We start from the raw sequence: 23,520 nt of genomic DNA, 5'->3' as shown, positions 1-23,520 counted from the left end.
AGCGACCTGACTGTATGCAATATCCTAAATATGGCTGAACCAAAGTCCTATAGTTACAGCATGATTACCTATCTCTTCTACTCAATGCCCCGATCGATGATGGCATGCATCCCATATACATTCTTTACCACTCTGTCTACTTGTGAGACACCACATACCTCACCTTTATTTCCAGACAACAATTTACAATGATGTAACTATTTTCCCGGCTACTACAGTCTTGAGCAAAATACCATGAAATCCTGCATTAGTCAGCTTAGCATTGAACAATGTGTACATACCTTCTGCCTCGTAGAACCTCTGAAAGAACTAACACCAGAAAAACTGCTCCTGTTATCTACGGGACAGCATTCCTTGTAACTGTGCGAGTAGTGTTTTTCTCGTACTGTCAAAGGAAATCAAAAGAAAGTTGGATTTAGTTTTTCAAAATCACAGCTAATATTCAAAGATTCCATTTCAAGTACTCCAAGATGCGAGTGCAGATTATAAACATCAAGACGACAAAACCCACAGCTTTGCAGGACAATAAAATGGAGCAAGATATTTAAAGTAATAGAGTGTTATGATACATAATCCAGCCAATGCCCTCCCTCTGGACCAGCCATTAATAAGATGGTTTCTGGGGGTGTTGATCATGTCTACACTTGCTGAATAGATACAGGGTCAGGATTAATGACTTTGCTCTACCTATTGTATTTGAGTTTGTCTAGATTGTATTTATATATTGTATTATCTGATCAGATAGCATGCAAAACGTTTTTCACTGTTCCTCTGTACACATAACAATAATAAACCTAAACCTAATGACATTGGCTCATTCTTAATGTCAGTAGTGAACAACAGAAAGGCATTGTTCTGCCACTTGGAATGTTTTAATGGCAAGGGTGGCACAGTGGTGCAGCTGGTAGAGCCACTGCCTCACAGCTCCAGAAACCCAGGTTCGATCCTGACCTCGGGCACTGTCAGCGGAGTTTGCACATTTTCCGTGACCATGTGGGTTTCTTCCGGGTGCTCCGGTTTCCTCCCACATCTCAAAGACGTGCGGGTTTGTAAGTTAATTGACCCTAGTGTGTAGGGTGGATGAGAAAGTGGGATAACATACAACTGGTGTGAATGGGCGATCGAACATGGACATGATGGGGTGATGAGCCTATTTTCATGCTGTAAACTAATCTAAACTAAATGCGACACTTTTCCACTAACATCATAAAAACAAATTATTTCAGCATCATTGAAAGCTTATTGAAACTAAATCTTTAAATTGCATTAAAAACACTCGCCTCCTACATTCTCTTGCTGTCATTCACGGTGGCTGAAAGGACAAGTTCCACCTGTTCTCTGTTAAATTCCAGCAACAAAGAGAACAAACTGGCTGGACTGGTCAGCCCAGTGCTACAGAGATCTGGACGGCAGCTGCCGTGTGGAGGTGGACTTGTGGTGACAGCAGGCAGTCGCAGCCGCCCAAACTCAAGGCAGGCTTTGTATTGGCACGCATATCAAGTGCACAATGCAACCCATGGTGCAATCAAGCCTGTTTGTGGTGGATAGCACACTGAGAATGATACGCTATACACAATCTCACTGTGCCTTTATGGCACGGCATTTTAATGGCATTATGGGCTCAAAGAGCCTCTTCAGTTCTGTATTAGAGCATTGAACCATCCAGCACAGGAACCCACAACGTCCGTGCTGAACATGATGCCAAGTTAGACTAAACGCTACCCGTGCCATTTGTTCCAACTCGTAATATTGGGAAAGTATAACCTTCTTTCACCTTTGTAATGTTCTGATGAAAGACCATGGACCTGAAACATTAACTTGCTCTTTCAACAGATGCTGCCTCACTGATTTCTAGCATCTGATAAAGATTCCCAACCCAAAACATGACCTATCCATGTCCTCCAGAATGCTGCCTGACACGCTGGGGTACTCCAGCACTTTGTGCTCTCGGCAAGATTCCAGTATTTGCTGTTCCTTGTGCTTTATTTAAAACTTCCACCACTCTCAACGTTCTTGGAACTCCTTGCACCTGCTAACCTTGAACTTCTTGTGAAAGGACACGATCTCCCCAAAGACCAGCATCCATTAAAAAAAAAACATTCTGCTTTTTTATTCTTCCCACTAATGTGGCTCACCTCGTACTTCCCTGTGGTTTATACTCCACCTGCCTGTTTTTTAACATCTGTTGCTCAACCCCTTGTAGGCTGTGGGCCGAGGAGCTTTTTTGTGCAGTTTTGTGACCCAACTCACGGAACTACATGAACTTTTCACATATTGTGTAAAAATATTATATAAATCATCCCTGAAACCCGTCAAGAACAAAACTTGCACATTATTTTTATTAAATTAGAGAAAAAACTGAAAATTTTGGGATATTTTTAGTCCAATCAAAGCACGTTTGACATCGAGTCGGACACCAGTAGGCCAATCACGCGCTTTGTTTCAGGCTAGCTAGGCAGGGAGTACACATCATGGCTGAGAGCGCTTCTACTGATGCCTGTTTTATTGGAGATTCTGATGAAGGTTGTTTGTTGTTCTGTGGAATACATGTCGTGGAAACTTGCAGCAGGGTAATTGAATTTAGTGAGAAAAGCATTAAGAAGTCTGAAGAATGTGCAGCTAAGTGGATAGAAGTGGAACAAAGCCTTGAAAGCAAAGTCCCTGCTGAGGTGCTGCAACACAAAGAGGACAGCCAAGTCATGATACCAGTCAAACTGTGTGGAACTGAGAGATAAGATCTAAAGTGAATTTATGAAAATTAATCTGTATGGACTTTAATTAATTTATTTGCACCCTTTTATAATGTGAAATAATGAGATTTGGGGGCTGTTCATTCGCTCACTCAATTGCTCACTCATTCATTATTTCATTCACTCATTCATTCATTCATGAAGTTGAGGGCCTAAACTATGTGTATCCATAACAAAGTAAATTAAACATTTTCACTAATGCCAGCTTGTTGAAGTCTAATAAGTTTTCTTTAACATCTATTCTTGGAGCTGCCTGCGTTAACTTACCGGGAAAAAGTGCTCCGACCACGGGGCCTATGTACGTAACATAGTGAAGCCGCGGTCTCAATTAAGAAGCGGCCGATTTGCGAGCGTAGAGCGTGTTTGGATCATCTCCGCGAAGGGGGGGGGGGGGGGAGGCTGTACATAGTGCCGTCTGTAGCGGTCGTTTCCAGGCCCCGACCACGGGAGAATAACGGAGGAAATTCACCGCACTTTATAGGCTGCCATTGGAGTGAGAAATGGCTGATGTTTATGTAGAAATGAATTGGTGCATGTGAACTTGAACAAACTAATTCATCTATGGTAGTAACAGTGTTATTCTCATTAACATTAAGAAGAGGTTGAAATTTTATGAATTGAAGTCCATGCAGACTTAATGACTAGATGTTTTTTTTTGTAGCCTTTGCCTGACCCTCCACTTGAACTAACTTATCAATGGACATCAAAACTTATCAAAAGACTTGGAATCTGATGAAGAATATTCAGATGAAGGTCAGATGTAATGTAAACAAATAAATTAGGGAAATAAATGATTATATAAAGTTTTATTTTAATGTCGATCGATTCACTGTTTATTTGGTCAAATTATTTAAACAAGGAGTGAATTATCTATGATAAAGGCGTGCTGGTGAATGACAGTGCGACAGTCCACCCACCCATCCACACATACATACACACATACATCCATCCGTCCGTACGCACACTTCCATGCATGCACACACACACACATGCACACATACATACGCACACACACATCCGCACGCAGACATACATGCACATACATACATCCACACATACATCCACACATATACATTTACATCCACACATCCACAGATACACGTTTGACAGGTATACACAGACACACACACACACAAACTACAGATACTCAAACAATGCAACAATTTTAGGGTTATTTTAGGTTAAAGGTAATAGCCCTCATTTGCAAAGGCACTTCTAACATAAATATAGACTCATTGTAGCTTAAAATGAATACTCATCGCGTAAACATCAGAGCATTCGATTCTTGGTCAGGATGTGACATTTACATCAGAAATAAGACAGGTCTCTTACAGGTCTGTCTCCCAGCCTGGCACTGCCCCAGTCCCACTATGGCCGTTACCCCCCACTCTCCCCACTATGGCAGTCAGTGGGGTTCAGTAAACGGGGGAACCCAGAGGATCTGTCCTGACCCTTTAATTAGGCAGGTTCATGAGCCCTTAAAACCTGGGACCTCACCCATTAATTAGGCTGGTTCAGGAGCCAGACCTCTGCGACAGTGTCATTGAAAAAACACTCACAATTATATTCATCATATTATTTTTATATAATATAATTATACTTAATTATATATGATTACAGTCATATTTACAAGTTATATATATATATATGTATAATAATATATAGTTTAATTGGACTGCAACACGGAAATAGGCTGCCCATGGTGTAATATGGGCATTGGTCACTAGATACTTTCCCGGTCTCATTTTCTAATTAGTTTAATTAATTAACGTGCAACTATCCTTCTCAATTATATTTCATCTAAATCTGTGGAAAATTTAATGTAGTTCCGTGACGTGCTTCACGAAAATCAATTTCTAGACACATTTTTGATGCTCGGCCCACAGCTTATTGCCCATTGCAGACAGTATCCTTTATCTATGCCATTCTATACCACTGCAACAAGAACATAGAGCACTACAGCACAGGAACAGGCCCTTCACCGCACAATGACCGTTATGAACATGACGCCTAGCTGAACTGATCTCATCTGCCTACACATGACCCATATCCTTCTATTCCCTGCACTTCCATGTGGCTATCTATCTCAAAGCCTCTTAAAGGCCACTGTCGTGTGTCTGCCTCTACCGCCACCTCTGTTAATACATCGCCCCCCCCCCCCCTACTCTGTAAAAAAAAACCTGCCCTGCACATTTCCATTAAACTTTCCCCCTCTCGCCTTATGTTGGACATTTCCACCCTGGGAAAAAAGGTTCTGAATGTTTACCAAAATAAACGAGACCTAGCACTGATCCTTGAAAAATCACAGCCATCATATCCTGTCAATCTGACTTGGTTTTGTCTCTTAACCAATCTTCTATTCTTAATAATATGGGGAATTAGGGAAAAAAGGGGAAGTGAAAGGGTGAATGAACTGTCTTTTACCCAAGGTAGCGAATCAAGAATCAGAGGACATAGGCTTAAGGCGAGATGGTAAAGCTTTAATAAGAGATACAAGGAACAGCAGATGCTGGTTTACAAAAAAAGGCAAAGTGCCTGAGTAACTCAGAGGGTCATGCAGCACCACTGGAGAACATTGATTAATGATGTTTCGGGTTGAGTCCCCTCTTCAGACTGTGCAGGGTCCTGAACGGAAAAGTCACCTATCCATGAGGTGGGAGATTGCAACCTTCACGTGGTCCACCCTGTTTCGACTAATGCAATCAACCCGACATGCACAAACAAATAGATCAAATAGAACAAGTGGACCCACAACTTTAGGCTGTGCACGCCATACGCAAGAAGAAGAACCTATCCATGTCCTCCAGAGAGACTGCCTGACCCGCTGAGTTACTCCAGCACTGTGTATCAACAATAAATCGGAACCGGGGGTGGGGGGGGGGGGGGGGGGGGCAATAGTCTCCCCTCAGAGTGTAGTAGTTAGATGGAACAAGCTGCCAGAGGTGGTGATTGAAGCAGGTACAATAGCGACATTTAAAAGACACATGGACAGGTGCAAGGATGGGAAGGGTTTAGAGGGATATGGACAAAATGCAGGCAAATGGAATAGATAAGATGGGACATCCTGGTCAGCATGGGCGAGTTGGGCCAAAGGCCCTGTTTCAATGCTGGATTATTCTTTAAAAATATTATCCTCAAGCTCATGATCTTGTGCAATAACTTTGAAAATGGAAACTTCTGCAGCATCTGCAATACTTTGGTTTTTGACCTCTATTGATTTAAGATGAGCAGAACTAATTTAACAATTCTCGTCAAAGCTTGACATTCAAGGAGGAAAGCCGAGGAAAGGTAACCAATTTAAATCAAGTTAAATATTTTTTAATAGTAACACAATAACTGACTTACAGTGTTCTTTATCCGGTTTTGAATGTCTGTATAAATCAGTGCCGTTTTCCAACCTCTTCCTGGTCCACTCAGTGTGACGGTCGGAAATCGATCCGGATCCAGTATGGTCTGGAAGATGCCTGCTAATGCCTCCATTATGCTCGTTCAATATTTCCTCTGTAAAGCAGTAGTATTATGATAAGGAATCATCAGAAAAAGTGACATTACAAATTGACACATTTAATAAATGTTTAAATCCAGTGCAATGATTCAATGGTCTATGTAAACAATGAATTACCGTATTTCCCGGCAATGAAGACGCACCCCCATTTTGAGTTGCTACATTTTGGGGGAAAAAAGGCTGGCGGGACATAGAATTTCTTACGCTCAAAAAAAAAAGAAAGAAACAATTCAATTTGCCCAAGGCTTCCAGATCTCCTCCATTCTGAATGACTGAATGGGTGTGGGGGATGGAGGGTGATGGCAGATGGAGAGATGGCGGGAAAAACAGGAGCACACCGGGACAAGTTGAATCAGTTGTGATCTTATTGAATGACAATACTAGTTCAAGGGACCAATTTGGGGGAGAGTTCCTTTTCACAGCATGTGGGGAGTCTGGCCCGGGTCAGCACTGGCTACAATTGATAAAAAATAGCAGACACACAATGAGCTGCAGGTGCTGGATTCTAGCATAGAACAGAAAGCGCTGGAGTAACTCAGCGCATCAGGCAGTATCTCTGGGCAAGGCCAAGCAAAAATGTTTAATAGTTTATTTTATTACGTGTACCAAGGTACAACAAAATATTTTTTTTACATACAGGTCAGCAAGGGTATCCCCGTACATCAGCACAATCCCCCAGCTGGTACAGAATGTACAGACCATCCCACTGAATCCATCACTGAAACTGAGGCCCTGATCTTAAATCACTTAATTAGGTTAATCTTTTAACAGAAATGTCATATTACTGATCACAACAGATCAGATTTCTGCCTGGCATATCTATGCCATTGGCTAGCATTGCAAAACAAAGCCAATCACTGTACCTTGGTACACAGACAATAATAAAGCAAATGCCAAAGCTGAACTCAGTACTGCATCCTACCTCTGCCGTGGAGGTGAGGACCGTTCTGCTTGTCGTCTGCATGTGCAGCTTTAGCTTTCTGTTGCATTCGGTCGTCGCACGTGGGTTTATATCTGTGCATCTTATCTTCAGGGCAGCTGCTTTGGGCTGCTTCACAGATGCGCTCCCGGTCACCTGTAACGTTGGCCGATTTCACACCCTGGTGCTTCCTGGAATGGTGGTGATCTTTTTGGTAATGGCTGTCTTTGTCATCGTGATGTCGCTTCCTCTTCTTCTTCTTCTTTTTCTTTTTCCTGTGTTTTCGTTCATCAGTTCCAGAACTTAGTTCGGACGTATGCAACGGATGTTGCCTAGAAAATCGTACAGCAAAATAAAGATGACACTGTGAGTGAAAAGCATTTGTACTGACTGCCCAGACCAATTTTTCAGTAGAAAGAATTGGTACTCAAACAATTCTGGCCATGTTTCTACTGAAAACGTCAACACTACCTTCAGATCTACAAGTGGCACAGTAGGTGAGTTGTTGCCTTGGACCTCACCACGGACCCAGTGGGCTGAAGGGCCCGTTTCCACGCTGTATCTCTAAACTAAGGCACTTTAGATGTTGCTATTTAGAAATTTGCTGTTCTTCGAACCAAATTAATTTTGCTAGAAGCCTTTTCTAAAGTAGTCTTGCTTGGGGGTAGACAACTTGTTACCGTTACATATCTCCAGCAGCAATCAAATCCAAATATGAATCGCAACGCAATCACGTTATGAGTGGCATGCTGTCTTAGCTGCCTCTATGTGCCAGCTACCCATCTTCAATTTTGCTACCTGGAATATTTTAACTGGTAAGGGTGGCACAGTGGCACAACTGGTGTGGCTGCAGCTCTCACAGTACCAGAGACCAAGGTTCAATCCTGACAGTGGGAGTTGTCTGTGTGGAGTTTGCTTGTTCGTCCATCGAATGTGTGGGTGCTCTAGTTTCCTCTCTCATCCCAAAGACGTGCTTGTAGGTTAATTGGCCTCTATAAATTGCCCCCGGTATTGGTTTCCCCTGGATACTCCATGCAAATCCCAAGGGTGTGCCACTTCATAGTTCGATTAGCCTCTGTACATTGCCACATGCATGTCGGTGAGAGGTGAAGGCAGAAGAGATTAATTTAATTTGGCATAATGTTCAGCACAGACTTTGTGGGCTGAACGACCTGTTCCCATGCTGTACTGTTCTATGTTCTAATGTAGGAAGAATTAAAAAATGGTACAGGTGTAGGATTAGTGTAAAAGGGTAGTTGTTGGTCAGTGAAGACTCAGAGAGCCAAAGGGCTGAAGTCTGTGCTGCAACTCTGTTTATTCTGGTCTACTCTAGAAATTGGAAGATTTTTCTACTGATGGAGTTGGGCTTTACCCTTACTCAGCCTACAATTGCAAACATTATGTGAGAGTCAAAACAAGCCGATCCTAAAGTTAACCAATATCCCGCTAGCTCAGTGCTAGCACTGGGTATATAATAACGATTTCCAACTTCAATAGTTTCCATCTCTAACTCTACTAATCTCAAGATGAGAAAATTGCAGTGCCATAGTTCTGACCAAACACCAATAATAATAATAATAAATTTTATTTATGGGCGCCTTTCAAGAGTCTCAAGGACACCTTACAAAAATTTAGCAGGTAGAGGAAAACCATGAAAGGGGAATGAAATAAATAGTAGAGACATGACTAGTACACAAAGTAAAGACAGAATTCAATACAAAACACAATATGAGGCAATTAATGCACAGATGAAAAGGGAGGGGGACGTGGGACGTGCAGCTCATTTCATTCTCAGGCAACATAGCAAAAGCTAAAGCCACAGAACATGGCTGCAAAGATTCAGCTCGGACTCTGTGCTGTGGGAAGCCTCCGTCTATTCCTTGCCCTGTGGATAAAGTGAAGCACTACGCAGGCAAATGGGTCAAAGTTAAAAATGAGAAAGGAAACAAGGAATAGAAAATAAGCTTCAAACTGTAAAAAAATTAAACTACAGGTCCACCATTAATTTTCAGGCATCCTTGGTTCCAGAGCCTTTCTGGATTATCCATTTTACCGGACCAACAGAGATCCCAGTCTCCAAGAGAAGTCCAATGGCACCAGAACGGTCCGTCTAAGCTGCCGAGATACGAGCTGCAAAGTTGACCTCTGACGTTGGCTATGGGAACGGAGTTCCAGTGGGTGCAAATATCTGTGGGGGGGGGGGGGGGGGAGAGAGAGAGAGAGAGAGAGAGAGAGAGATTTGAGGGGGGGGAGTGGGGGAGGGGAAAGATTTGTGATGCAGCCAGAATTTGAGGGCCATGGCTATGGGGAGGTTGGGCAGGTAGGACTTTGTCTGTTGGAGTGCAGGAGGCTGAGGGGTGATCTTATCCGGAAGTGGCGGCGCTGGTGAACGGCTGCGGCTCGCCTGCAGTCCGTTTGTCTTTCCTTTTTTGTGTTGTTTTTTTTCGTTTTGTCTAGTTAAGTTTTTGGTTTTTAGGTGGTGTTTATGTGGGGGGGGGGGGGGTGGGGGTTGAAACGGGGCTTGCTGTCTCTCCCTTCGGGGGAATGCGAATTTTTTGTCGTATCCCCCTTCTCTGCCTCCGTCTGCGCTGAGGCCTAATGGCGGAGCTGGCGACCTCGAGACTCCGGAGGCAGCCAGTCAGGACTCACCCTGGGCTCGCTCCCATGAGGGCAGCCCAGCTCGGGGCTGGAACGGCGCTCCCGTGAGGGGCTGTGACGCTCCCGTGAGGGCGGCCTGGCGAGGGGCTGAGACTCTCCCGTGAGGGGCTGTGGCGCTCCCGCTGGAGCGGCCCATCCCGAGGGTGGAATGGCGCTCCCGTCGGAGCGGCCCAGCTCGAGGGTGGAATGGCGCTCCCGTCGGAGCGGCCCAGCTCGAGGGAGGAACGGCACTCCCGTCGGAGCGGCCCAGCTCGAGGGAGGAATGGCACTCACGTGAGGGCGATCCGACTCGTGCTGGAACGGTGCTCGGGTGGCTGGGACGGCGTTCTGGCGGCTATGACCTGAGTCTGGGGCTGCGTCCGCTGGACTGGAGGGCGGCAGCTTCGATCACCCCGGGCCGCGGTGTTTGAGCCGGCCCGTTTGCGGGGTTCGGTGAGCCGCGGGACTGTTTGTGCCATCGCCCGGTGGGGAATCGCCTCAGCGCAGAGGGAGAAGAGGAGGGAAGAGACTGCAGCCCTAAGATTTTTGCCTCCACCACAGTGAGGAGGTGCTTGGAGGATACACTGTGGTGGATGTTAATTTGTGTTTAGTGTTGTTTATTATTGTATGATTGTATGTATGACTGCAGGCACGAAATTTCGTTCAGACCGTAAGGTCTGAATGACAATAAAGGAATTCAATTCACTTCAATTCAATAAGGTACATAAATCATGAGGGGAATAAATTGGGTAAATGCAGAATATTTTACCCAGGGTAGGGGTATCAAAAACAAGAGGACATAGGTTTAAGTTGAGAGGAGCAAAATTTGATAGGAACCCGAGAGGCAACTTTTTCCACTCAGAGGGCGGTGAGTATCGGGGACAATTTGCCAGAGGATGTAGTTGAGGCAGATACCATGAGCACATTGAAAAGACACTTAGACAGGTACTTGTGTTGGAAAGGTTTAGAGGGTTATTATGGACCAATTGTGGGCTAATGGGACTAGCTTGGATGGGGACCATCTTGGTTGACATGGACAAGTTAGGCCAAAGGACCTGTTTCCGTGCTGCATGTTCCCAAAGTTTGGGGCCAAGCATCTTAAGACAACATTTTGAGCTTTAACCACATGAAAGCCATTTTACCTATGATTTCTATCTTTGTGTTTGTCTTTTGACTCCTTTCTCTTCTTTGATTTCCTGTGCCTTTTCATTCTCCTCTCTTCGGATTGCAAATCCCGGGAGAACCGTTTCCATTTCCGTTCGCCATCGCTGTCACCGGTCTCGCTGTCGCAGCATTTCCTTTTACGTTCGCCTCTGTATTCCAGTCCATTGTACTCAAACTGATTGCTCCACGACTTCCCTGTGGAACCAGAGCTGAATTTCTCTCTGTGAAGATTATCCTGATAGGAGTGATGGGAAGACTGCAGTGGCTTTGAATTGCAGTAACTGTGCCTGTCAGATGGACAGTCATTATCTCTTTGATATTTATCAATTCTCCCATCTTGATGGTCTACTTTGTGAGACGAATTACTGTAACTGCAACTTGATTTTTCAACCTCTGTTTCATTTTGAGATAACCTCCTTTCTCTTCGTTCCCTGGACCTGTGCCTGTAGTTGGAGTCACTCTTGTAATTATCCCTTTGCAATAGTCTACCTTTCTCTTCGCTGGTCGATGCCCTACTCAGAGGTTCTGCGTGGACAGTAACAGTGCTCTCCTTCTCCTGCATCCTCCTTTCCTCTGGACCAACTGTAACTCTGACTGGTGAAAGGGCTGCAGTTTTGTAAGTATTGTCAAGTTCTGAATTGCTGTTCTTATTTTGATTAGAGCTCTCCATGACAGTTGCGATAACTAACCCAGTTGGTTCCTGCTCTGGTTTCTGGTGTGCTTCCTTTGTGATACCCTCTTTCTGAAGCCGAACTTTGTTGACAAGTCGGCCATTTTCCTCAATCACCCAATTCTTCTTTTGATCATCCGTTTCCCTATCAATCTGATGTTTCTCAGTTGAATGATCGTATTTCACTGCTGGAGAAGTTTCATCTTGACTTATATTTGCCTTGTTATGAGCGTGGACCGCATTTGTTTGGATCCCACTTTCCAAGACGCCTTTATGGTTGGAATCAGATTGAGGTTTAATTTGGTGATTTTCCATTTCCGACAATTTACTGGCAGGATCTTGGCTGGCCTGTTTATTATTTTCAAAACTGTGTCCATTGGTTGTGTGGTCCATCGCCCAGACCTTTTTACTCTGACACTGTTTGATTCTCTCTTCGGTTTGTTTCTCACTGTCAGTTTTCTCCTGGATGGTTTGTGCATTGTGAACAGGACTCCGTTTGATGGGGATACTGCTGGGAACACAGCAGTCATCAGCCTTTCTCTGAAAATCGCCGTTACCTTTACAGGGATCAACTGGGGATAATGTAGACATTCCATCAGCTGCTTCCTGCAACGTGGAACTCAAGCTCGATTCTTTCTTCGTCGAACACGTTTGGACTGTGTCTGCATCACCACCACCACCACTGTGATTTATTGCAGAACTGCTTTTTGATAGGAGAACCAAGTGGTGTTCATTTCCCCTGTGTTACAAAGATTTTATTAGTTTCTTGAATAGGAATTCAATACAAACATTGCAAACAGCTGGAAAAGTACTTATCCTGCTGTTGCAACATACCCTACTCTGTATTACAATCCCTCCCTTCACCTCTCTCCCCATCCCATTCAACCTACATCCTTCCCTCTGGCTTTAAATTTCACTTCACTTCACTTCCTTATCTGGCACCCTTTTGTCTGCTTTTCATCTCCAGACGTCCACTTATCTGTCAATCAACTCTTCAACTTCTGAGAGTCCCAGTTCCTTGTCGGGCCTGTCAGTAGATGGTAAGGATTAACTCACAGGGACATGGATCTTGTCAGCACTTCAAGGTTTGGATGAGATTGTTGACCAATTTTTAAATTACTGGGGCATCTGTTTATCCAAATTTGTTTTTAAACACACAGGTCAGGAAACCTTCTCTCAGAAGAACTGGGCAGGTGATCTCTGCTTTACTATGGTTTAGGGCAACGACAGGAACACTGTCTTTTGGATAAGAGTCTATACGTGTGAATCTCACTGCTTAATTAGATGAGACATATAGGTATGTAGGTTAATTGGCTTGGTGTGTGTGTGTAAATTGTCCCTAGAGCGTGTAGGATAGTGTTAATGCGCAGGGATCGCGGGACGGTGCGGACTCGATGGGCCGAAGGGCCTGTTTCCACGCTGTGTCACTAAACTAAACTGAGTTATTCAAAGCCCTGGCTAATATTTTCCCCTCAAATACTGCTTGCAATTGTATCATGCACAAAAATGTCAGGGTATTATAGAAGTTAAGTACGTCAAATGATACTACAGCATTATTTTATCACATCAGATTGTATTATAAATAAATTTGCTTCTTAAAGCGACCCAGGTTGTTCCTGCATCAGAACTGCTCCTCAGGACTACTGATCTTACCTGGCTTCTTCATAGCCATTTTTTCTGCCTGTAGAGTTGAACATTATGTTTTCTATGTTTGGGTTCTGGACAGAAGGACAGACCTGCAGTGATGAAAATGTTTAAACAATCACCAACATGGCACATCACAGAACCAATAAAACAACTTGGGTTTCTACTAGTGTGGCAGTGAGGGAGGTGCCCGAGTAGGCAAATGATGGCTAGGGAAGGTGTGATCTCTAGTGGGAATCAATGTGGTGAACTGTGGAACTGTTTAAACTTTAGGATGAAGGGGCTCTGGTCCCAGTATTCCTGGATTACATTTTTTTTGGAGGATATTAGGCTTTGGAAGAGCATAATGCAATTTTACTGGATAACGTTGCCAAAATAAATAAAGCATTGAATTTACACTAGAACTTGGTTTAGCACTCAAGCCTCATCAGTAGAGCCAGGATATTTAGGCACTAAAAAACTCTGAAATAGGCGGGCAAAAAGGCATAATAAGATTGCAGAAAGACCTGGAAAAGGCATTTATTGACAAAAAAAGCATAAAAAGGCATGTATTTCCACCACCAAAATATGGTTAAAAATAATATAAAGGTATACTACATTAAATGACCAAAGTTGCCTAGTTGCACATAATTACTAGCATTTTTTCCAAATTATCTGGTTTTAAACTTTGCCGTCTGTCAGACAGAATATGCTTCCATTGTGGAAAAACTTCTTTCTACCTCAGCTGGATCATAGCCGAAACAAGCTACAGACTCTATATTCATATCGATATCTTGTGCATTACAACCACCTTTGAGAACTTTAGCTATGTTTTGTATTTCTTCAAGATCTTTGTTAGCTAAAATCACTGTCACATTTTCCTTGTATGTCTTTACCTACATCGCCAGGAACTTTTTCTGCATGATTTCACTGATGATTCTGACTGCCGCAGATTCTTCTTCTTCAAAACAGTTGACATTTTCTTTTATCTTTTCAAAATTTGCAGCATGGTAGTGCACAGCAGAGACCCATGTACCCCACCTAATCAAAACGGGCTGAGGAGGTAGTGGAATTTCAGGTGCCATTTCCTTGAACAACTGCACACTTGACGGTGCTTTGAGGAAGTTTTCTTGACATCGGAAACTAGGCGATCGACATTTGGAAACAAGCTACGTATGTGCTTGGCTATGAAGTCCTTGAGCTAAGCGTGTCAAATGCAACATTTTGGGGAATAAAACTTTAAGAGCACGAGCAGCTTTTTTTTCATGTTCGGAGCTGCATCAGTCACAAACAGTAGAACATTCTCGTGTTTTATACCTTCTGGCCAAAGTACAGCAAGTGAGGATGTCAACTGAACAATAGTTGAGCTGTTTGACTACTCCAATACTTCCGATGTCAACAAATACTCCTTTGATGGTTGACCTGCCTCCAGTGTACCGATGACCACATTGGCAACATATCTCCCCACAGCATCAGTTGTCTCGACTATTGAGATCCATATTTTGTTGCATGCAACTTCATCTCTAATTTTCTGCACAACAATGTTGAAGTTGCTGTCAACATAATATTTCCCTAATGACTCGCTTGGTATATGTTCCTCTGTGTATTTCTCGAAAAAACCTCTGAGAGATTTATTTTCCAATTTCCACAGTGGAAGTCCAGCATCCATGAATGCCTTGCACAGATCACTCGAAAACTCAGATTTGCAACTGGAGCCAGCAGTGAATGTAGTGAGGAGACAAGCTTGGGTATTTCGCTTGGGTAGTCTTCACCCCAGCGGTATCAACATTGACTTCTCTAATTTTAGATAGCCCTTGTCTTCTCCCTCCTCCCCCACCCCCTCCCCCTCCCCAGCTCTGTCTCCACCTCTTCCTTTCTTTTTCCCACCACCCCCACATCAGTCTGAAGAAGGGTCTCGACCCGAAACATCGCCTATTCCTTCTCTTCATAGATGCTGTCTCACCCACTGAGTTTCTCCAGCATTTTTTGTCTACCTTCGATTTTTCCAGCATCTGCATTTCTTTCTTAAATAGATCTTGGAGAAGACTGAACCAGCGGGCAGCGGCACGAACAAATGAACGACCGACGGTGGCGCCCCCGGTTTCGCCCCGGTGGTGGAAATGTTCTTGTAAGTTATACTATGTTAACATGTTAATAATAATATTAATATTAACGTGTTAACATAAAAAAAACGTCATTGTGATCACGGTACAACTAGAGAAAATAGCACAACCTTTTAGCAAAACGGCAAAAAAAGGCTGATTTAGGCACTCGATCGTGAAAAGGGCATTATCTTGGTGAAATCATCAAAAAAGGCTTGAAAAGGCACATGGCATTTCTGGCAAAATCCTGGCTCTACTCATCAGAAATGGCATTGCTCATGGAAGCAGCGTTAGAGGCCGTTACAGCGTTATGTATTTAGAGATGGGTTGGTGATATGGACAATAGGTGCAGGAGTAGGCCATTTGGCCCTTCGAGCCAGCACCACCATTCAATGTGATCATGGCTGATCATCCACTATCAGTACCCCGTTCCTGCCTTCTCCCCATTCCCCCAATATTTTGGATTGGTGGATGGGATTCATTCTCGCTAGAGAAGGCCACTTTGATCTGGCCCACAACATCCTGATGCTTGTCCAAATCCTTAGCTCTGGCGGGTTATTCAGCCTTATCAGTTGATGATTGCAACAGGGTCACAATTCAAATATCTCTGCTGCTGATGCCATCTACTGGCCAATCTCTGAACAGCCATAACATCTCAAAGTCAGTCATACAGCGTGGAAACAGGCCCTTCGGCCCAACTTGCCCACACCGACCAACATGTCCCATCTACACTCGTCCCACTAGTTTATTTATCTCAATAAATAACCTTCACATGAATCACTGAACCCACACTAACCATCCATATCCGTTCACACGAGTTCTATGTTATCCCACTTTCTCATCCACTCCCCGTCCACCAGGAGCAATTTACAAACCTACAAACCCGCACTTCTTGGTTACTTTGGGAGGAAACCTGAGCACCTGGATGAAACCCACACGATCACAGGGTGAAGTGCAAACTCCACATAGACAGTACGCGAGGTCAGGATCAAACCCGGGTGTCTCGCGCTGTGAGGCAGCAGTTCTACCAGCTGAACCCATTATATGCATATACCCTTTCATCCATTTCCCTTTCTCTAGCCTCACATTTCACACCTCTTCTCTCTGTATCTTAACAGCTTTATGTCCTCTTTCCATCTCTGGTCTCTATCCAACCATCTGCCAAACAAAACCCCCTTCACATGCTTTTTGTATCCATCTATCACTTGCCAGGCTTTGTCCCATTCCCACTTATTTTTCAGCTTTCTGCCCCCTACTGCAATCATTCCGAAGAAGAGTAACTAATCCATGTCCTCCAGAGATGCTGCCTCACCCGCTAAGTTACTCCAACATTTTGCGTTTTTGTAAACCAGCATCTGGAGTTGCTTCTCGCCATGTGCAAATACAAAAGCCCTCCTGTTGCAGAAATATACCAGAAATGATAATAAAATGTAGCATCATTTATCAGATCCTGATATATTGAAACTGCATTTTATTCCTCAGCACGTTTTCAGCCTAACTTCAGATCAGTTGGTTGGTGCAGGGGATGGAGGGATAAAGATTATGTGCAAGCAGGTAAGAGTTGGTCTTGGCATTATGTTCAGCACGCACTTTGTGGGCAAAAGGGCATGTTCTTGTGCTGTACTGTTCTATACTCTATAGCTGGGGAAAGGACAGTTGAAGTGGCACAATGTTGCAGTGGTAGAGCTGCTGCCTGATAGTGCCAGAGATCTGGGATCAACCGAGACTTCGAATGATATCTGCGTGGAGTTTGTACGTTCTCCCTGTGACCGTGTGGAATTTCTCTGGGAGCTCTGGTTTCCTCCAACATCACAAAAGTGTGCAGGTTTGTAGGATAATTGGCATCTATATAAGATCCAAAAGTGCGATAACAGAACTAATGTACGGGTGAATGATGATCAGCGTGAACTGTGGACAGAAGGGCCTGTTTCCTCCCTATCTCTCTAAACTAACCTAAACTGTTAAAAACAAAAATGCAGGCCTCGCTCTAAGGAGGGAGAGCAGATGGAAAACAAGTCTGAACGCAAACAAGTGTGAATAAATATAACTTTAGCAGACTACTTACTTCAACAGCGGATGGTGATTCCTTTGCAGCTAAACCATTTGCAGGGCAATCTGCAGACAGCATCTGAGGAACAATGGGTTCAGATGCCTGATGCCTGCCATGATCCCTTGTGCCCCTAAGTGCATCAGTGGCATCTATCTCAGACGGCATTTTTGGGCAAGAATCATCACTGGTGGCTGCAGACATGGAATTCATTTTGAGATACGTGCTGGGTCCAGTTCCATTAACTGCTCTATTCAGGGACTTTGCGTAGCCATTCTCCTTAATCAAGCCCTTGGGCTCTTCATCAGATTCCTCCGAGGATTCCTCGTTATACGGAACTAAAGAACTGGCAGGTCCCTTGGGCTGACCGTTCACCATTAAGTGAGAAGAGGCAGCGTTGGACTCCACAGATTGAGTGGCAATGACGGTAGTAGCAGGTGGAATGGAGGGTGGGGTTGCAGCAGCTGAGGTTCCCGAGGTAGAAGGCGAAACACTGGTATGGGAAGCTGTGGACGGAGCCTTGTAAAGGTTATCCAACGGACTACTGTGGAGCTTGGTCGGGGGCTGGGCCTGTCTCGTCCCTGGCTTGGAAGGCTGTATACTGAAGGAAAGCTTTTGCCGTTTGGACGATTCGGGCAAGGTGGTGGGCCTGGGCAGTAACCGACCCGGAGAGGGCCCAGGAGGTGTAGAAATTGTCCTGCTGCCACTCGTGCCGGCTGCTGCGTTACTGTGAATATCTTTCACAGTGCAGTTCCCATTCGTTAAGTGATTTGATTTCTGTAATACAGGAAAATAATTTACTAAACACAAAATGCAGTGAACAAAGTTAATGCTACGTTTTAGTATTAACAGTCTAAAAGCACACACTATCCACGATCAATAAAGTGATAGCATTAAAAAACACAGGAATAGGCCCGGCAGACCATCTCGTCCCTGCTGACCAAGATGCCACTTCTAAGCTAATCCCAATTGCCTGCATTCAGCCCATATCCCTCGAACCCTTTCCTTTCATGTACCTGTCTAAGTGCCCTTTAAATGCTGTTGTATCTGCCTCAACTACCTCCTCTTGCAGCTCATTCCATATACTCACCACCCTCTGACTAAAAGAATTGCCCCTCAGGTTCTGATGAAATCTTGACACAGAATGTTGGAATAATTCAACGGGTCAGACAGCATCTCTGGAGAACATGGATAAGTAACGTTATGTGTCAAGACCCTTTTTCAGACAGTATTACTTCTACAGATGCACAACAGAGGCATACATTTGGATTGCATAACAGCTTGGTTTGGAAAAAGCTCTGCCCACAACCACAAGAAATCGCAACGGCACATGTAGCCCAGTCCATCACACGGACTTCCCTCCATTGATATCCCCCTCCATCGGGCCACTCTTGCCTCCCGCCACACCCTCATCTCCTTCCAACTACATTGCTCCCTTTGGCTTTGCATTTCTCTCCTCTCCTTATCGGACACCCTTTTGACCCTTTTCAGGTCTGGTCTTTGTCCACCTATCTGCCAATAAAACCCCTCTTCTTCAGTATCTACCTATCACCTCTCTTCTAGCTTTCTCCCCACACCTACAATAAGTCTGAAAAAGGGACCCGAGCTGAAACGTCGCCTACCAATGTATTCCGCAGATGCTGACTGACCTGCTGTGTTATTCCAGCACTTTTTGCTTCACTCAGGATTCCAGCAAGTGCAGTTCCATGCGTTTCCTATATAATTCCTACCTTGGTCATTTGTGGGGAGGGTTGTGGTCCAATAAATCCAGTGAGAGCTTGGTTGTTGGTCAACCTCTGATTGACAGGCGGCCTTGGAGATGACTGGCCCATGTGATTCGAATGCTTTGTCCCATTTTTTGTGTCATGCGATCTGCAAAAAGCATGGATCTTTGTTTTAGGAAAAATGGTAACAGTCCTGAGCATGTGGAAATTCCAATTCCCAAGTATTTTGAAAGTACCTGATGTAAAACAGCACATAAGCTTGTTGATTCAGCACTGATCGGATGTCACTTGTGGATACAAGAGAATCGTTCATCTGGTACCATTGTCCATTACTTGCCTGGGAATACATGCATTTTCAATTTCAAATACAGTTGCTAACATGTGAAGACTTGTGGAAGAAGTGGAAAAATCATGTTCCGAAGACAAGCAACTTGCCAACTGTACACTGACAATGACAATTAAAGTTGAATCTGAATCTGAATCTGAATAAGCGCAAAGATTTACACAGACTGTAGAGAACCTTTGATGTAAATACTTTTCTAGTAATGTGATTACTTTAAGTAATTACCTTGATGTAGCAGTAGTAATGGCCAGCATGACAGCTGAAGCCTGAATGTACCAATACTGCATACAAGGCATACACAACTGGCTCTCCATTTGACTGGGACATATAGGGCCGAACGTCCAGATACTCAGAATACCGTACTTCCTAAAACCAAACAAAACACAAATAATCATTCACTTCCTGACATGGTATTGTGAATGACAGATTTCCCTCCTTGCATTCCTAAATGATTAATTCATCTGCTCGTGAGGGAACGATCAACGTTGTTCAAGTTACAAAAGATTTGTTATAAAGAGCAGCTTTATCGGGCAGCTGGCTAGTCTTGTGGCACAAAACACAAAGTTTTGGAGGAACTCAGCGGGTCAGGTAGCATCTGTGGAGAGAATGGCCAGACGATGAAGGGTCCCGACCATTGTCTGGCAATTCCCTCCATATTGTCAGACCCGCTGAGTTACTTCGGCACTGTATTTTGCTCAAGATTCCAGCATCTGCAGATCCTTGGCTCTTCAAAGTGTTGTTACACATTAGGAATCCTTGTGCATTAAAACCCCAAGGATACTTCTCCTGTCATTAACTACTTTGGGATATTGCAAACATAGTAAAGACACTATAAATTGCTTACATAGCTATAAAACAAGGTGTTCTGGATCAGTGTCTTCCTCTGAACAGCACCCTATATCTTCAGCAATCTACATGAAGCGACAAAAAATATATAGACGCTGTTTGCCTTCAGGCAGATAGAATGGTTATTCTTAAAGGGGCAATCAATATGAGGCATAAATAAAAAAAACAACTAAAACTTCTTTCCATAAACCGCAACACTGGGTCTCAGTAGAAACATAACAATTAAGATAAGTATATTCAGAAGAAAATAAATTCAACAACTTGTTATCCTTAATTAGTAGTTGCACTTAATTCCTGAAGAGATGACCAAAATGTATTCTAGGCAAAACACTGGGTTAAGAGGATAAAAACAAAGTATACCATCTACCCCTCCAAATCTGCTCTGCCATTTTTCAGGAGCGTGGCTGAACTAACTCCCCCCACCTCCCCCCCCCCCCCAATTTACTTATATTACCATCCCCATTTCTCACGACTACATTAATATTCCAGAAATCTTTACGTCTGATTCAAATAAATTGAATGACCAAACTCTGCAGGGTAGAAAATTCCAAAGATTCATCACCCTTTGAATGAAGGCTTGTATTTATGCATGGTACATCTGATCTGTTAGGATAGCATGCAAAACCAAACTTTTCACTGTAACTCAGCACACTTGACAATAATAAAACTTAATACCTAACGGAATTTGTCCTCGCCCCAGTCCCAAATAGCCTACTCCCTATTCTGAGACTGTGACCACTGGCTCCAGACTCCTCAACCAACTCTATTCGCCCTGTTGGGTTCTATAAGAATATTTTAGATCGCAAAGAGATTGCTTCACGTTCTTCTAAATTGCGGAGAAAAAGGGCAAAGTCTATTAATTATCTCCCCATTTAGCTAACCTGTCATCTCTGGAAAAGATGAGTCAGTGACTCGTTACTCTGTTCCCTCTACGCCGAGTATTTCCTTTGAGATGAGAGCAAAATAATACTCCTGCTGCAATCTCACCATACACATTTGCAGTAAGACAGCTTTCACTTCTACGCTAAATTATCTCGTAAAGTTCAAATTGTCTTTCTTGATCACTAGGACCTGTGCACTGTCTTTCAGTGACCTGTGTACAAAGACAGGTCTCTTTAAACATCAATAAATTACTTTTTAAACTACGTACTTGTGCTATAACACCAGGATAAATGCTCAACCAAGAAAACCAAGCCCAATGCCAAAGTAGTATCTAAACTGCTTTTGCACACTTATGCTATAGGACAATAACAAAAGCCATGTTCAGTAATGTAACCTAATCTCTTACTACTTAACAAATACTCTGCTATTTGATTCTTTGCACCAAAATGGATACATTCACTATCGCATTACATCTGCCATGTTCTAGCCCACTCATTCAGCTTGTCTATATCCGCTTGAAGCCTCTTTACATCTTCTTCCCTCAGAATCCTATCCAATTTTCTGTCACATAGATGAATACAGAACTTAGAGGCTGTGAACAGGGCAAAGAGAATATTTTAACATGCATTTTTAAGGCAGTCATCCTATGGAATAGCTTGTCTCAAAAATTGATGCATTAATTTCAAAAACAGTAAATACCTTTGTGATCTTTCCACCTGTAAAGTTAGCAAAGCGTTTTAGAGAGAGCGTCAACACATTTGATGCTCGATGGACAGTGAATCTCTTTGAGGCAGGCACCATTTTCTTACACCTAGTTTTAATTACAAAAGAAATGCTATATTAGATAATTAGCCCACAATCTATTTCATATTGAATGAATTTAATACATAGCTATCATGTGGCTTTGTTTATTATTTTTAACATAATTGTGTCAGAGTGCTTTTCAATACAGAAGTTTTATCTTGCAATGGATCAGATGTACTTGAGGAACTAAAAGTCTGTTTCAGGTGAAAAGTTGCCATGAGAATTTGTCTAATGCATTTGATGCAATTGGTAATTTATTTCCCTGGAGGTTTCATGGATTGTTTTACAGAGTCTCTTTAATCGTGCAAGTGTTTGGTTGCCAAAATTATACCGTGATAAATTGTAAATTAAAACTCAAATTAACAGTCCACACGTACTTTATAATTAAAAAAAGCAGAGTAATCGCAAAAAGCATGTGATTACAGTAAAGGGCCTGTCCCACTTAGGCGACTGCCAGGGACTAGTTTTAATGGAATTCACGAATGACACCTGGTGACAAACCTACGACAGCAAAAATTGTCGCCACTGTCGCCGAAAAATTTTCAACATGTTGCCTGTAGTCACCCAAAAAAATCGCCGAAGTGTCACAGGCCCTTAAACCCTTGTTATAATGGGCCATGAGGGGAGGGGAAGGATTAGGCAATGTTGTCTGCTATTGCTGACTGTCCACTATATCCGAGCAAGGGATCATCATATTAGTAGTAGAAACAAACAACTACAGTTGCTGGTTAATACACAAAACAACACGACACAAAGTGCTGGAGTAACTCAGCAGGTCAGGCAGCATCTATGGAGAACATGGATAGGTGTCATTTCAGGGCGAGGCCCTTCTTTAGACTCTCAGTCTGGAACTGGGCCTGGAATCTGGCTGGCTGCCGGGGGAGAGGCAAGGAACGGCAAAATCAATGGTCATGGACTGAGGGCGGTCGGAGTACAGGTAAGGGTCAGCAGTGCCGGTGGCAGGCATGGCCTGGAAGTGGCACGAGTTTGGGGTGGCATGGAGCCAGGGGTGATGTTGACACCCGCCAGTAGGTACGTCCGCTATAGTCAAAATCCATTATAAAGAGGTCTGTTAAAACTAAGGTTTACTGTACTTTGTTTTCCCCACATTGCCAGAAATTAATTAATTAATTCCTCAGATTCAAAACCGGGATTGAGTGATCAGTGTCAGCCATGTACGATGATAAATCATCATTGGTTCCTCTGTGCAATAGAGGAATTCTAAATAAACACTTTAAACAATTTGAAATTAAGGTCAGACTTTAAATATGTACTTAATACAAAACTTGCTTGCTATAACAGCACAAACTGCACCACAGATACTATTCTGGACTACTCTGACAACATCGCCAAAACTTGCGACCTCTACCATAGGAGATGATGCAAGCGTGTGGGCAGCACCACCAGTCGCATGTTCCCCTTCAGAGTCACGCACTACCCCGATTCAGGAATTAGTTATGCATCAACACTTGGGCCAATTCCTGGAACTCCCCCTGAACACAAC

General features: G+C 43.5%; 1 protein-coding gene across 5 annotated transcripts in view; it reads right to left on the bottom strand.

Annotated features, from left to right (window-relative positions):
• The window catches only part of usp42 (ubiquitin specific peptidase 42), a 69,796-nt gene that overhangs the window by 3,677 nt on the left and 42,599 nt on the right, over nucleotides 1–23,520 (bottom strand). For all 5 annotated transcript variants that reach the window (XM_033040573.1, XM_033040574.1, XM_033040575.1 and 2 more), the window contains 10 exons: nucleotides 21,912–22,023; nucleotides 19,710–19,850; nucleotides 19,378–19,478; nucleotides 19,148–19,289; nucleotides 17,436–18,194; nucleotides 13,299–13,381; nucleotides 10,954–12,384; nucleotides 7,178–7,506; nucleotides 6,096–6,251; nucleotides 282–385 (listed from right to left, as the gene is read on the bottom strand). In XM_033040573.1, coding sequence (XP_032896464.1) covers nucleotides 282–385; nucleotides 6,096–6,251; nucleotides 7,178–7,506; nucleotides 10,954–12,384; nucleotides 13,299–13,381; nucleotides 17,436–18,194; nucleotides 19,148–19,289; nucleotides 19,378–19,478; nucleotides 19,710–19,850; nucleotides 21,912–22,023 — 3,358 coding nt within the window. The remainder of the gene's footprint in view (nucleotides 1–281; nucleotides 386–6,095; nucleotides 6,252–7,177; nucleotides 7,507–10,953; nucleotides 12,385–13,298; nucleotides 13,382–17,435; nucleotides 18,195–19,147; nucleotides 19,290–19,377; nucleotides 19,479–19,709; nucleotides 19,851–21,911; nucleotides 22,024–23,520) is intronic.

The sequence above is a fragment of the Amblyraja radiata genome, chromosome 22 (assembly GCF_010909765.2).
Source record: "Amblyraja radiata isolate CabotCenter1 chromosome 22, sAmbRad1.1.pri, whole genome shotgun sequence".
NCBI classification, from domain to species: domain Eukaryota; kingdom Metazoa; phylum Chordata; class Chondrichthyes; order Rajiformes; family Rajidae; genus Amblyraja; species Amblyraja radiata.
This window is presented reverse-complemented; position numbering and strand designations above follow the sequence as displayed.